Source organism: Molothrus aeneus, chromosome 9 (assembly GCF_037042795.1).
Source record: "Molothrus aeneus isolate 106 chromosome 9, BPBGC_Maene_1.0, whole genome shotgun sequence".
Classification (NCBI taxonomy): domain Eukaryota; kingdom Metazoa; phylum Chordata; class Aves; order Passeriformes; family Icteridae; genus Molothrus; species Molothrus aeneus.
Window position 1 is genome coordinate 31,064,217 of NC_089654.1, and position 16,137 is coordinate 31,080,353.

A 16,137-nucleotide genomic window follows, 5' to 3' on the forward strand; every position below is an offset into this window, starting at 1 on the left:
CAAGCTTTGCAAAACTTATTTTTGTGATTCCAATTATTCTAGCTGTGGCAGAAAAACACAGAGGAGAAAGACAGGAGCAGCAGATTGGGCCTGATGAGAATCTGGTGTGAAAACCAGAGGTCACCAAGGACAACTCGTGCAAAAGCTAAGAAGTGTATCATCAAACCTACAATAATCATGAAGCATGCCATGACTCAGGCTAAAAGCCTGAAAAATTCGAGGAATGGATAGTGCCCAAATGGCAAGATCTTTTGTCATTGTAATAACAGCACAGGGTGACAGTGAGGAATTCATAAAATCCATCCTGCTGCCTAGCAGAATGAAGAATGGGTTCAATTGTTTCTGCTGTTGCTGCTCACATCTGCTGGGTCCCAAATGTCTCAGATCTTTGCCAGATCACACAACCTCCGACACAACACTGCAAATGAATCAGATAAGATTTCTTGCATGACTGGAATTAAACAGTCATACAAGGACTTTACTAGAGCAAAGCCTTGTCTCTGCTATGCCTGAAGTTTCCCTGAAGGCTCTGTAGGGTTCACAGCCCTCACCCTCTCACTGTGTTAGGTAACCAGTAAGTTTTCTTGAGAGTTCCTGCAAATCTGAAAAAAACTGGATAGCAGTTTTGGGAAAGCTGGTACCCTGATGCCTGGTGACAGAAGGCTTTTGTTGGAAATTCTGGTATTAGCAAAGAAGAAGAGAGACTATGACTGACTGGTAAAGGCTGACAAGGAATGTCCCTGCCATGAAGCCAAACTCCTCGTTAGATTTCTAAGTTTAGGAGGAGGAAAAGAAAACTACAACTGCAAAACTTCCATAATCTAGGAAATAAAACTATTCCAGCTTCCATTTTAGAATACAACTTTGTTCAATCCTCAAAAATCAGTTGAACCTTCCTGGAAAATTTCTCAGGCATTCTGAAGATTGCACTGAAATGTGATGTAACATTATTATTTTTACCTAATTTTCATGATGAACGTCTTTGGGTAATTACTGAAGAGAAAGATCAGACTGACATGTAGCTTTTATATCTTCAGATGCTTTTGAAAGACTTTGAAGATAATATATTTACATATTCATATGGAAATTTAGCTATATATTTTCAAGTTTTTTGGGTACCAATTTTTTTTACTGCTCTGATGGGAAATCCACCATACCACTTTGTAAGCCCTTGGACTATTCACCTCAGCTAAATTCAGGATGCAAGAACAAAGTGTTATCAGGAAGAAGTAACAATAAAATATAATAACATATAAGCTGAAAAAAAAAATTGCAGAATCACTGTGGAGGTTTGACAATGCCTGCCCTTGTAGCTCAGCCTGGGCTGCAGCATCCTGAGATGTTCCTGATAGTCTGACTGGAAGAGCAGAGATGCCTGGCATTAAGCATGTTGGCTCTGCTCAAACCACCCAGTGGTTCAGCGATAGTGGACTTGGTCCTGATGCAACACAGATTTTATTCCCTTGTGCTCTGTAGGGAGTTTGATATTATGGTTATTATGGTTAATAGTCAGTGGATTAGGAGTCACAGCCCTCTTGTGCATGACCAACCAACAGTCCCACATCTTTCCCAGAAGGACGAGAAAACTCTCAGCCCAAAACTTGCCACTGTTTGCTCCAATGCCATGGGTTGATAAAATCTGTCTTAAAAAAAAAAAAAAATTAAAAAAACCCTCAAGATCAAGTTGTCATGTGAGGAGTCATTCTGGGTTTCTGTAAGACAGAAATAAATCCAGTAGTGCAGAACTCCAGTAGGAAGGATATTTTGGGCAGGATTTAGAGCACATTCCCGCCTTCAGCATTTCCGGTGAACAGCACAATGAAAAAACCACATTTTAAAAGAGGCCTGTGAGTGTGGAAGGTGAGCCTTTCCGGAAGCTGGTCATTAACACGCCATTGTCTAATGAGCACTGATGTCAGAGCTGGCTGCAAACACCGCAGGGCTCAGCCGAGGAAACGACTGCCTGAAGATTAATGGTGACAGTGATGTATGTCACTTGTAAACAGCACTAATCAGAGATGCCGGCCGGGAACCGCGGGCCAGGCAGGAAATGAATACAGCTGTCAACTTTGCAGACTCACTTTCTTATTCTGACCTTTCAAAAGACCAAATAAATTAATTCAGTTTAGCATGGATGTAAACACTTTCCCCGGCAGAAGTTCTGATGAAGCTACAAAGACTCCCAAGCCTGTGCCACTCTTGAGTTTTCATCACGGATGGCTTAAAAAAGTCCTTCAGCAATGCCTGGCTAGTAGACCCCAAAAGCAGTGTTATGTTCCTGTTGTCAGTGCTTCATATCTGAAACAACGCAATTTTGTTTCCTTCCTTTTAAACAGCAGCAACAAAGGAGAAAAACACATTTTTCAACGTGAGCTGCACGCAGGCGTCACAATGATTCTCATCTAACTGAAGAACCCCACACAACAACCCCACCCCTGGGGACGCATCTTTTAAGGGCACCACTAAACAAATTCCCTGAATTAGCAGACAGCAAGATCCTCTAGTCGACATTTCCAATAGAACTCCTTTCCTTCTGGATTTGCTTCATGGGGAAGAGATAAAAAAAACAACCATTGGTTGGATCATATTATTATTAAATTTTACGTCCAATTATTGTTTCCAAAAAGGAATAAACAACATAAATATTGAGGAGTGATAAATTGGTCAGAAGTGACTGAAGAGCAGAATTATTAATTAAAACCAAATTAGTTCAAAACACATAATTTTAGTTTTCAAGTCCTCAAATGTCTTTACATGAAAACGAAATATGGAAATTCATGTTTTCAGCCCATGCTCTTCAGTGAAGTTTCTTTCCATGCTTATTTCTTCCTGTAAGAAAAAGCAGTAAAAACACTATTGGTTTGGGTATTTTGTTTTTCTTCTCACAAATAAAATACTGCTTCCCTTCAGCAGAAACCTAACCCAAGAAAAGCCATACTGGTAAGATTAGATTTGAATAAGAACAGTGCTGGAGCTTGGCTGTGGAGGAGCCTGTGCAGTGCCAGAACATGAGAATGGAAATGGAGGAGGCAAAGTTTGCATTTACCTGGGAAGTAAGGAAAACAGCTTTGGAGAGAGATGCTCTGGGACTACTGACAAAGGAGGATTTCCCATTGTGCTCCAGCTCTTTGTGCTGTGCTGAGCTGAACTGCTCAGTTGGGGCTGCACTTCTATTCAGCTGGACTGAAAGCCTGAATCTCTCAGAGACTCCCTGTAAAAAGGAAACATTACATTCTCAGTGTACAATACAATGGCCTTGTTGTTAACACTGTCAGTCAATATTTCTTTCACAGAGGGCAGCTACTGTGTCTATACAAATCAAGCATGATCTGATCATCAGCTGTGACAGGACCTTATCAAACACCAACAGAAGCCAGCACAGACACTTTTCAGCCAAAGGACAGGAAGGCCCAAAGGATCAGGACATGACCTCATCATCCTGCACTTTATGCACTATTCAATTTTACTTTTGTGTCACATGAAGATTGCTATGAAAATACATTTAGTATTCATCCAACCATTGAAAAATGTATTTCTGCAAGTAACAGAACGTTAACTCAATATTGTTCTCATATTTCAGAATCTTGATTTGAGGGCTTAAAAATCAGTAGCCTCCTTCCCAATAGATTTGTGAATATATTTCAGTGGTTAGAGAAACAGTTGGGAAACAGGACATTTAGTTCTCATCACAAATTTTTTTAGAGCTTTCTAGATCTCTAGTCATGTCATCAACATAATATTGTAGGTGTGCTTTATCTGGTTTTAAAATAACTTATTCGTTTTCCTGTATCATCATCCTGCAGCACCCAAAATGGCCCAGAAGCATTTACAGGGTCATTAATACTGTTTCTATAACTACTGTAGCTTACAATTCAAAACAGGGATGCTCATTAGCACCAACAGCAGTGCTGACAAAACACAGACTGACTTGGATGTAATTTGGCTACTTCATGGCCTAGATTTAGTATAAGCTTTCTATTAATGGGGCGGGGGGGAAGTGTGGGTGAGTGGGGGAAAATTGTTTGTGATTATTTCCCCCCTCTCCACACTCCAGATTTCTAAGTGAATTCTCAGGAGGTGCAGAGCACACTACTGCAGTCAGGACTGACACAATTGCTTGCACTGTAGTACAGGAATAATTCAATCATCTAAGGCATAAAACCCATGTAGGGTCATTGAAGAGTGAGTTGGACAGGCCCTTCAGACCATGGCTGGTGGGTGCTGAAAGAGGGGACACAGCTGCTCATCCCCATCTAGAAGCTGCCTGGCACAGTGGCCCCTCATAATTCACTTCTGAATTATATTCCATCTCCAAATCTTCCTTAAATCAGCTTAGGTAGGATGTGGAGGCTACAATTACAAATATTTTCCAGGAGCTGAAATCAGCAGATAACGAAATTATGTCAGATAGGCACAGACAATATTTTATACATGTAACAGGTAAAAAAGCTCATGTGACCACCACTATTGCAGAAAAGTGAAATAAAATCATGCAGTCTATCTTTATTTACTTATCTGTTAAAGGCAGAATAAATTATTAAACACAGCTGCGGTTAAAGCCATATTTAAAATATGCATGATATAAACCTTCTCTGAAATTGAAAATTAGGTTTAAACTGTAACTCTACTTCCTAAAGTCCCTTGGGTTACAAAAGGCAGTTGTGCACTGTTCCCCATTCAGTCTGATTTTAAAAATTGTATCACACATGTGGCACATGAGAGTTTTTCAGTTAACTCTGAAAAAAAAATCACGATAGGTTACATCTTATTCTTCTTTTAATGGTTCACAAATTTTGATTCCTAGCAGAGTTGGGATTTTTTTCATTTCTTTTGAATATTCCATTCAAAGAATCTCCCATTCCCATTCTCCTTAGCTCCGCACGAAAAAGGCCACGGTGGGACTCTCACCAGAAGTACCCATGGAAGTAAAACACAACAAAATTACGGGAGGTAATGAGGGCATGTCTTCTCCTCGAAGCTCTGTGTCCTACCTGAGAAATCAAAATGAGACACTGCCATTAAAAATATGAGAACTATTAAATTCTTAATCAATTAATGGCAGTAATTTTAACCCTTTCCAGTGCCTCATTCAGCTAACACTGAAGATGTTTCTTTATTGGATGTATTATTCTTATGACACCTCCAACAGAAACTGAATTTAAACCCAAGAAACTTACTGACATCGGACTTGTATGTGAAGAGATAACTTGTGCTGATGAACCTCAAAAATTAATATATTTTTACCTTATGTAAACTGAAATGAGAAGTTTTGGGTTATTTAGTAACAAAATAAGATTTAAAAAAACACTGATTCTTTTTTTTTCTGAACTAAAGACTTTCTATCCTGGGTGGGAGATTGCAAGTAAACACAAATCCACAGACAGAGAAGTGAAAGAGGGAGCATTTAGTGGATGAACTGGAAATTAGAAGTGGGTGGTTGTCATTTCTGAAGAATGGTGCAAAAATTAAAGTATCTGTTTGCAAAATGATTGATCAGCCAAAGCTTGGAGGAGACACTGAGAAACTCTGAGTTTGAAGTCAGGGCGCTGTGGATGGAGCTGTGTGCAGCACATGGCACTGATGCTGCAGAGGGCAGTTTAAGGGCAGATGGGTGCTTCTGAGGGCTGAAGAGAAGGCTGGATGTTATTTCATGCAACACTACTGTCATTAAGGTTAATTTTAGGAGCCTAGGGCATGTACAGGTGTTTGGGGGCATGGGCTGGCGTCACCCTACCCCGAGCAGGAGCTGAGCTGCGCGGAGCAGCTGCTGCTCTGGGCTGCGGTTTGTAGCGTGAGCCCTGCAGAGCTGCAGTGTCATTTCCCCAAGGGACGAGGGCACAACCAGAGCTGCCCTTAGAGCCCGGCGTGGGCACAGCTGCAGTGGCCAGTACAGAGCCACCTCCTGCACCACCTCCTCTGGACGCAGGGCTGGGGCTGGCCAGGGCAGTCCAGGCTGCTGCAGCATGTGAGAGCCAGAGCCAGCACACACCAGGGACGAGAGAGCAAAGGGAACCTTGCTGGAAGCTTCTCTAGAGGAAGATGGAGAACCCACTTCTTTTATTCCCCCAACTCAACATTTCTGCTTCAAAGGATAAACCCTATTACAAAGTCATGAAACCAGCGATTAAGGAAGAGCCAAACAAGGCAAGCAAGCCTGGGTAAGTGTTCAGGTCATGCCAACCTTCTGCATGTTCTATTTACATGGAGGATTCTTCTAGCATAGTTTGTGGGGGTGAATTTAGGGCACAGCTAATTTCATTTTTGACATATATGTGAGAACTCATGAACTGCAATCCTAGAAATTGTATGTGTAAAATATTAACTCTTTAAGAAGAGAGTTATCTCAAAGAACTCTCGTTTTTTTTGAGGACAAGAAACATACCAAATTAATGATCTAAAAATACTAAGAAAAAGAGGTTGCAAGAAGTTCTGAGAAATGCTTCTCTAAAGCCTGAATATGATCCGGGAAAGCTTTTTTCAAAAATTTCAAATGACAGGAAACAATACTTCCTTTTTTCTTTGTGAAACATTAAAAGTAGAAGACGCTGAGCCAACTGTTTACATTGTCTAATGGGAAGTTTGGCCCCTCATCTTTAAAATAAATTAAAAGGATGCTGAAAATTAAAGGATTTCCATTTTTGTTTGCCAGTGCAAAATATGTGCTAAGCTATGAAGAAAAAAACATTAATGCGAATAATATATGTAGGAGAAGTAACACCAACATTACTGTAAGTGAAAATAGGGAGCTCTATAATGCAGAAGGAGAGAATGCTTGAGAGGGAAAAACCAAATTCTACAATGTTTCTTGAAAAGCTACTCCAATTCTGTCGTAGAGCTAAGCAGAAGAGAAATAGGCTGAGCCTGCTCCTGCAGAAACCTGAATTCCATGAAAGTGATCACCTCGGCAAACCTGGAAACTTGACGAAAGCAGCAAGGTAAACATTGTAAAAGACTGGGTTGGCTGGGGATTCCCTCCAAGAAGCACCTGTGTGACTTGGGATGTTTCCTGTACCCATGCGTGTGCATTCAGACTGGGCAGAGTAACACTTTGAAAATTTCTCAGTGTAACCCAAGCATGCAAACACTACAGAATTACCTGGTATGCATTGAGGCAATCAACAGTGTTTTCACACCACTTGGTCCCCATACATTTGCAGAGAGGTCTAAACCTTGCGCCAGCAGCCTTGGTGTGAGTCCACTGACTGTACAGAGCAATAATCCACTCAGAAATGCAGCTGGCAGGAAAATCATACAGCAAAGCAGGTTTTCCAAATGCTTCTGTGATGCACAAATGCCATAGCTGTGTTGAATAGTGAATGCAGATTTCCTCAGTAACTGCAGTAATTGGTTGAACACTCTTGTCTCCAAAATTCATACACTTTGGTAGTATTGTCCCTAGTATTTACCATAAAGATGCAGGGTACAATCTTGGGTTTACTGACTTCCATAAGAGTTTAATTCCTCACTTCAATGGAGTACCAAGACATCACCGCTATATTAAGAATTGCATTTGTAGGTCCTGACTGAGAAGAAGAAATAAGTAGAATGCTACAACACTGTGGCCAAAAGAATGTATCAGTCCTTTTTTTCCACCACAAATCATTCAAGAACACTTCAGTGCTTACCACAGCCTTTTCTCTTATTCCAGTACTTCCCACTTTCTGGACCAAGCTGCCTGCTTTCACCAGAGCTGCTTCTACAAGCCACTAATGTGCTAATTAATAAGCACGTGGTAGAGGTCACCTAAGGGCCCAAACTCTGCTTCCAGAACCCGTGGAAAAGTGGCTGGGGAGGGGGTATTTAAACAATCCCACCGGTGCATCTGAGTCACCAGGCCGTGTTTATTGCTCACGTTTGCAGATGTCCTGGTTGCAGACATGTCAAACCATTCTAAGATTGCATCTTTAAAGAGAAAGTAGAGGCAGAGAGTGCTGTGTGGCTCACATACTCCAGGTATTTAATGCAAAGTAGAGCCATTCACTGCATTCTTACAATCTGCCAGATGGCACTTTCAGAGCAGTAACAATTCTCTGAAGAATTTCCTCCTTTTAACATCATTTCCTCATTCAGCCAGCTGTCTTTTACCATGTTACTCTCAGCTGGTGCCTGACTAACAGAGATTTGACTGTTCTTGTATGAAAGAGAAACTTGTAGATTTTTGCTGGTCTTATATTTGGATTGAAGTGACAATTATATTTGTCAAAAATGGAAAAAAAACAACCTTATAAATTTACTCTTTTTCAAATAATAAAGTGAGATAATAGTTTGAAATTTATTAAGTGATTTACTTAGCTTTTATAATTTCCATTTTTCACACAGACTTACTAAAATAAGTAGAAAGAGATTTTAATAAAACACTGCAGATGGAAATTGAGGTGATAGTAGAAAAGTTAATGAATCTGTTCATTTAAAAGTTTGTTTTCAGTTTAAATGTCTATCCATTAGTTTAAATTAGTTTCTTCTCATATTTAGAAAGCGGCAAAGTTGAACAAATCTTGGTTTCTCTCTATTATTGCACAAGCTCACTGCTGCACTCAGGAGGCTCCCGGGTTGTTGCAGATGCTGAAGGAAAACCAGAAACTCACAGTAGGAGTTTCCAAACGCAGCAAAGATCCTCTCCAGCACTTCATGCCTTTGTGAATGGAATTTGTGGTCTAGAATCATAAGGCTTTCTCTTTCACTACGGCCAAAAAAATTTCTGTAGGTACAGGAACCTGCAGCTGGCAGAGTTCACTGTACTTTCTGTAATTCTCATAACTAAAAAACGTTGCAAGGGAGTGAGGTCTCGTTTCCCTGACTCCAGAATTCCCCTGCTTTCCTGAATTTCTCCTCATGAACTGTTTTCTTCTCCCTAGTTAAAGTTTTCATTCCTGCAAGAAATTACTTCAGCTATGAAACATGTGACACCTATTAAAATTTCAAAAACCAAAACCAAACGCCTCCTTTCACATTTTGTGCAAACCCAGAGTCATTATTGGCTTAAATTCCTTACCAAAGAGATTGGAATTTCCTTTCATCTAAACTTCACATGCCTCCTCCCTGCCAAGGGAGCCCAAACTGTGTAAATCAGGAAACAGAACAGCAAGCCTTGATGAGGAAGTGGGATCATGTTCCAGAAACGTTTGGTCCATAAGAAGTTGATTTGATCAACTAATCCCAGACCAGTCACTTACTGGTACTTTCAGTGTCCTGTGATTTGTCCTGGAATGAAAATGGTTCCAAACATTCATATCCACAAAGCAACTGATAAAAATTGCTTCTTTTTTCCCTTTCTTTGCTGTTTCCTAGGGCAGATTTTTCAAAATTGACGTGAAACATGTGCAACTTGACATACTTGATGAAGAACATGAGTTTTATCAATGAGGCACAGTGTCTAACATGGCATTTGAAATGTTTGTGGTAAACAAACCAGACTACATGTGCTATTGCCCTGTAAAACTGACACCTAAACCATAGTGCTACAGTTTTTTCTTCGGGCTACAGAATTCTATATATTTCATTAAAAGCAGACTCTGGTAACAGTCTTAGGATGAGCATATTCAAAACTACATGTCTGCATGACGATCTCAAGTTTAAATAGCTGACAAGACCTGCTTCCCTTATGAGTTTTACCACGCTACATGGTCTCAATTCCCTTAAAGATTAGTAGGACAACACAAATACCACAGTGAAAAGCCTCTGCTCTGATGTTTTTACAAAAAGAGAAAAGAAATATAACTCTGCAGGAAAAAAATGTCAAGAGTGAGTTAAAGGAAATGTTCCTGAAGCCCCTAAGAGAATGATCTCCCTTAGCGAGGTGATCTAATCAAAGGCTTTGTGGAACAGTCCTGAGCCACAATGGTGACAGATAATGTGTGTTACACAGCTTCCTAAATGCACAGTATGAACAATTATTCTAACTCCTTTCTGTTTCTTAAGCAGTGTGTCTCCTGAAGAAGCAGTGAAATGGGGAGAGTCTTTTGACAAACTACTTTCTGAGAAAGGTCAGTAGTTTTTTGTCTCTCCATGCAGACTGTTAGAATGGAAAATTGATGGTAAAGGATGGAAAATTATAAAATCTAGTTATGCCCTTGAATAGACATGCCAGTTACCTAAACTAGGTATGATGGGTTATTTATGGCAGCATGTGTTTCCTGCTCTTCTTGTCTTCTTCAGCTATAGCTTGATGTCAACTTGTGGAAATAATTTAAAATAATTTTTGTGTTTGGTGTTTTATTGAACAAAGTAATACAGCAGACAGTAAAGAGTCTCTTCAGTAAACAGGAACATTTAACCATAATATTCCTCAAATATTCCTTACTGCAAATGCTCCATGTACTTAAGAAAAGACTTTGTCACTCCTGACAGTTTGTTTCTAAGCCAGCGATTGGATCCAAGCTGGCCATCATTGAAAGGCCCTGCTGCTCCCATAATTATCAAATGCACATATGTTCCTGCCTTTATTTTGGAGGGGCACACGTATTGTTCAGCTACAGTGCTGGACACTGTGGGCTTTTCAAATCTGTTCCTTGAACAATTCACATCCACACAATTGCATTACTTCCACAGATGAAGCATGCTTGGCAAAGAAAATATCCTCAGCATAACAACAGCAGGATAAAGCCAATTACAGAGATGCTGAAAGCCATCCATTTTAAATTGCTGCTGAGGAGTAGTTTACTTATGAGCAAAGATTCAAATAGATTTTTGATCAAACTGAATTGATATTCAGCTGGAATAAAGTCCACCACTTCCACATACTCCCATATGTTTTGCTTAATGTTTTTTCTCAATTTATGAGATCTTGGTAGCATTTTTTTATTGATGCTGAGAATTCTGTAAGGAGAGTTACAGGATCATAGTGGAGAAACTGCACTTACTTACAGCATTTATGTACTCTAGGATAATTATCTATAATGTGGTATTATTCCAAGGGAGCAAAACATATTTTACTACCTTGCACAGACTCTTTGAAAGAGAACTGTCTGATAAGGATATATTTTTTAATGCAATTCAACTTTCCCTTTCGTAGCTGGGCTGGATGCCTTCACAAAGTTTCTGAAAACTGAGTTCAGTGAGGAGAACATTGAATTCTGGATAGCCTGTGAGGATTACAAGAAAAGCAAAAGTGCACATGAACTTCTGCCAAAAGCCAAGACCATTTTTGAAACATTCATACAGAAAGATGCTCCAAAAGAGGTAAAGACCTTTCTCATTATACATAGTGTTTGATTGACACAACTGCATCTGGTGAAACTTTCTTTTGAGAAGTGCATGCCCAGAAGCAGCTTCAAGAGCTAATCCTACAGTCCCCTGATATAAGAAGACTTTCATAAAAGTCAAAACTCTGGAAGGAGCATGGGCTTGTCTTGATTGACTCCCTCTCCCTTTTCCACCCCTCCACCTCCAATTGTATATCCCTGGTGTGTGACTGTCAGCACAAAATGATGTTGATATGACAATCCTCACCAACGCTAAGGACTTTTCTTAATATCCTAAGAATGAAAAAAGTTTTCACATTTCCAACTTATTCATTTTACTGAAGTTTGTGAAGGGTTCATAAATGAACAAAAGAAATAATTTTTTGCCTGCCCTAAGAAGGAGATGAACAGGTTGGGAGATCATCAAATTTCAGTGAAATCACAAGCAGCCTCTTGAATAGGTCTTTTTGACTTACATTTTCCTTTAATTCTATCACGTTTGAGTAGATCAATAGCTGTATTTTTTTATTTGCCAGAATAGGAGAAGTTAAACACTAACTTCTGCTTCCTTGTAATGAGGGTGAAAAAGGTGTAATTCTCATGTTAGTGAAAAGATTGCAAAGCGACGCAGTTTTCACGTGCAATTCCCATAGATTGCATTAGGATTCAGATCTGCTTTTCCTAGAAAATGCCTACTTTTGAGGACTTATGTCCCTTTCCATTCCTTTCCCTGCTGTGTGCCTTTGGGGAGAAGCAGCCCTGGACAGGTGGACAGGTAACAAGTGCTGACACTGTCAATGCTTGAGACTGATTGAAACAAAGAGATGAGCAGGAGAAAGCTGAGGAGAGGACAGGGAAGGGAAGTCATAGTAACATAACAATTTCTTTCTCTGCCATGCTTGAGTTTGGTGCAGGCAGGGTGGATGCTGTGGTTCACCTTGGACACTTGGCTTTGGTGTGACTTCCTCCCTTGGGTTCAGCTGAGACCACATAGCTCTGGAGCTTGCACATCTCCTCTGACTCCTTGTCCAGCAGAACTCTTTTACACAAATTTCTGAGCCTACAGTTTGATGGGATCATAAAATTTTGGATGAGTGGACCCTTCTCTGATCACTAATTGCCCTTCAGCTCTTAGATCTAGACTATTTGTTCCAACTAGTTGTATGGAAATGACAGGCACCTCTCAGGGAGGAAAAGAAAAACATTATAGAAGTCACTTTTTGATTGGCTCAACAATTTTTAAAATATATTCTACCTTATTTTTCAAAATAACATGCTTGAACCAGTGCCTGTCACTTCATTAAAATTCTTATACTATTAAACATTTCCCAGGGTGAATGCAGCAGCTCATGGACTAAATAGTTAGTCATTTTGATATACTTTCCCAATCTAAGGCCTCCAGAGACCCATTTAAATAAATTAAAAAAAAAAAAAGGAATTTTTTCACCTTCCTACTACACAAAATACACAGAAACCAGAAATTTTAACTATTCACTAATGTCATCTTATTAGAACAAGTTCTACTTTAATCCTACATGAGAGCAGGGGAGATCTGTAACAGTTCGGTATTGCAAAGCTGGGAAGCTGTGACTATACAGTGTTCACTGTAAGGAAGTTACTTTTAGTCAAATATCAGAGTTTTTCTTCTGTTTTCCCAGTTTTCCATGGTACCAATGATACATTTCTGGAGACTTTCTGAGAGCCATCACTGAAGGCGAACACACTAATTCTGTGGTGTTAATATCCTGTTGTATGGGGGATTCAAGGTCCTCCTCATGCCTTGAGAGGCTACTAGAACAGAGGCTGGGCAGAGTTAAAGGAATAAAACAGAGATTTATTAAAGGCCTTCACAGGATACACCTTGGGCAGTACAAGATACAGTCGCGGATACACCCAATATGGACGACAAGGCACAAGTTTTCACACTTTTATGTTTTGGTCCATTTCCATCTTGGGGTTGTTTGTCCAATTCCAGCTCCAGGTTATGCAGTCCCATCCTCCCAGCTTGCTCTCCTCCATTCCCTGTTGTTTGCACGTTTTGGGCCTGAAGCTGCAACGGTGTCCTTGGTTCTGGGGCTGGAAAAGGATAGTTTTGTCTAAGCTGTGGAGAGAACTTGCTAACACTTTATAAGAAGTTCAGAGTTATAAACTAATGCAGTACAGAATCTGGAAAATATGAAGGCTCAAACCTTAAGGCTTCACTCTTATCAGAAAAGTCTTTTCCCGGTGTACAGTATCAGCGCTGTAGATAATAACACTGGATATGCATGAATGTACATTAAACAAATACCCTTTTCCTCGTCCTCCAGGTGAATCTGGACTTTCACACCAAGGAAGTCACAAGCCAGAGCATGGGGCAGCCCCTGCGCAGCACCTTCGACGCGGCGCAGAGCACGGTGTACCGGCTGATGGAACAGGACAGCTACCCGCGCTTCCTGCGCTCCGCCGCCTACCTGGGCCTGCTGCAGGGCCGGCCCGCGGCCCGCGCCCCGCTGCGCCGCCGCTCCCGCTCCTTCACCGTCAGCGACTTCCAGGGCGTGCGGCCGGACCTCACCGTGTGGTGACAGCCCAGCTCAGCCCTCCTGTCCCCGTGTGGTGACAGCCCAGCTCAGCCCTCCTCACCCTCTGTGTCACCGTGTGGTGACAGCCCCGCTCAGCCCTCCTGTCCCCGTGTGGTGACAGCCCAGCTCAGCCCTCCTGTCCCCGTGTGGTGACAGCCCAGCTCAGCCCTCCTCACCCCCTGTGTCACCGTGTGGTGACAGCCCCGCTCAGCCCTCCTCATCCCCAGCTCCTGCAGCAACCCGGGTGTGTTTTAAACCCCAAACCCTCAGCAGGTGTAACTAAGTGGTGAAGCAAAAGAAAATTCACTTACAGCAGGTCAGAGTTCTGGAGCAGAATCTCACTTTCATAGAAAAGTAGGTGATGTATTGGCAAGTCATAACATGCGGAGTTTTCATATAGGATTTTTTTTTTTTAAACTCACAGCAAAGGCTGTGATCAGATTTGGGGAAAAAAGTTGATTTTCCTGCTTAAAAATGTCTCATATAGTGCCATTTGATATTGCCCCACATGTATCCTGGGCCTGTACCTTTAGGCCAGAGTTTCATCACAGTTAGAATATCTGTATCCAGTCTTTGCACACATTTATGTTTTTGCAATATTTCCTACACTAAGCACAGAGAATTTGTGGTATTTTCTGATACTGTAAAACACACAGGAACATTATTAGGTATAATGCAAAGTTATATTTATTTTAACTAAAGACACTGCATAATTAAATCTATAATTAAAATGTGGCCATTGCCTATTTTAAGAGGAACGTAAAAATACTATTTAATTTTTTAGGTTACATTTTTCTTATTCCACATGTCTGCTGTCTATTTTTAAGTTATGATGTATATATTAGCTTTCACATCAAATGCATGTATTCTAATTTTTTGCAACTAAATGAGCAGCAGCAAGGGGACGAGAATGCTATTTTAACACAATGTGTATCCTTAAATACCAGGTGATGTCTATGTATATAAATATAAAATATTTCTACTTTTATTTATAAATAGTCGTGGTATACCAACTTTGTTACTACAGCTCTTGGACTCGGGCAGGGCAACTTTCAGTTACATTGGACATTAATATCCTCTCTATAGGTTGTAGAAGAGGAAGAAGAAATCTTCTTTTTTATTTCTTTACTATCAAAGACAGACTTTTTTTTTTTTATAGTCAGCACACAGTCATTCTGTCCTTTTCTTTCACAGTTGATGCAGACATACCTTGAAGCTTGGGGCAGTTCTTAAAATCTTAAACATTGGTTCAGTTTAGGAAGGGGCTGCAGGATTTATCTGTAACTATGACTTGTATACTACATTGTTTCTTATGGTATTTAAGCTTTCTCCCTTTCCCTCCCCTTTCTGTAAATGGTGAAGGAGAAGAGATGCAGTTCCTGAGGATGGGACTTTGTGTTGATTGTTAATTTGGGGTGTATAAGAACTGCTGGATCTGCAGGTTTCCCTGTCTGCTTTATTAACTTCCAATAAATCTGATCTGCTTAAAGAGTTCCAGGATTTGATTTATCATCAGTACATTGATGAGGAAGATGTGAAGACTTCACCTAGGGTTCAACTCTAGCTGTATCACTGCCACATTAAACAAATTGTTACTGTGCACAGAGATCCAAACTCACATGGAAATGCTGCTGAGCCACAGTGACCCAGGAGCCATCTCCAAGCTCTTACCTTTACCTGGGGAACAGAGAGGAAACACATTTGTAATGATGATCCATGCTGGTTTATTCATCACCCTCCCCTGATCTCAAAACACCAGGTATAGGCTCTTTCTGACAGTGAAAGCAGTCACGACCTGGGCGAAGGGGTTTTTTTCACTGAAAGAATGGTCAGGCATTGGAATGAGCTGCCCAGGGAAGCGATGGGGTCACGGTCTCTGGAAGAATTCAAGAGGCCTCTGGCTGTGGTGCTTGGGGCTACGGCTTAGGGCTGACTGTGGCTGGGGAAGGTTAATGGTTGGATTAGATCTTGAAGGTCTCTTCCAGCCTTGGGGATTCTGTGATGAGGGAGTCTCTAGTATCACCAACAATGTCTGAATGCCAGTTCACAGATATTTAAAATATGCATGTTCCTGTGTCGTGTACGAAGATCCGTGTTGGAGGAAGAGATTTGAGAACAGCCCCACCTGAGTGTTGGCACTGGCCTTGTTACCACACAGACATAAAACCTGCACACTTGCAGCTAAATTCTACCCTGGTGTGATTATGTCCCTTCATATCAGCAGAGAATCCATATCTTGGATGGATTGGCATGAAGGAAAGTAATGAAAAGAGTACATATATTTAATACTGTTCCAAAATCCAACCGAATTACAAATATAGTATCTAAGACATTTTCATGTTAGCAAAATCCCAGCTGCTAGGCAGAAGGGTCTGCAATGATAAATAGAAGTCAGC

The 16,137-nt window shown here is 40.7% G+C and overlaps 1 protein-coding gene across 2 annotated transcripts; it reads left to right on the forward strand.

Annotated features, from left to right (window-relative positions):
- The first annotated feature begins 5,878 nt into the window (after nt 1–5,878).
- Nucleotides 5,879–15,232, forward strand: RGS18 (regulator of G protein signaling 18). 2 transcript variants are annotated; one of them, XM_066555556.1, is made up of 5 exons: nt 5,879–6,158; nt 6,834–6,935; nt 9,919–9,983; nt 11,012–11,178; nt 13,490–15,232. In XM_066555556.1, the coding sequence occupies exons 1-5, from the start codon at nt 6,040–6,042 to the stop codon at nt 13,742–13,744; spliced, it is 708 nt and encodes a 235-aa protein (XP_066411653.1). In that variant the 5' UTR covers nt 5,879–6,039; the 3' UTR covers nt 13,745–15,232. The 2 variants fall into 2 exon arrangements, with proteins under 2 accessions (XP_066411653.1, XP_066411654.1); XM_066555557.1 differs by having other exon boundaries at nt 9,922–9,983.
- The last annotated feature ends 905 nt before the right edge of the window (nt 15,233–16,137 follow it).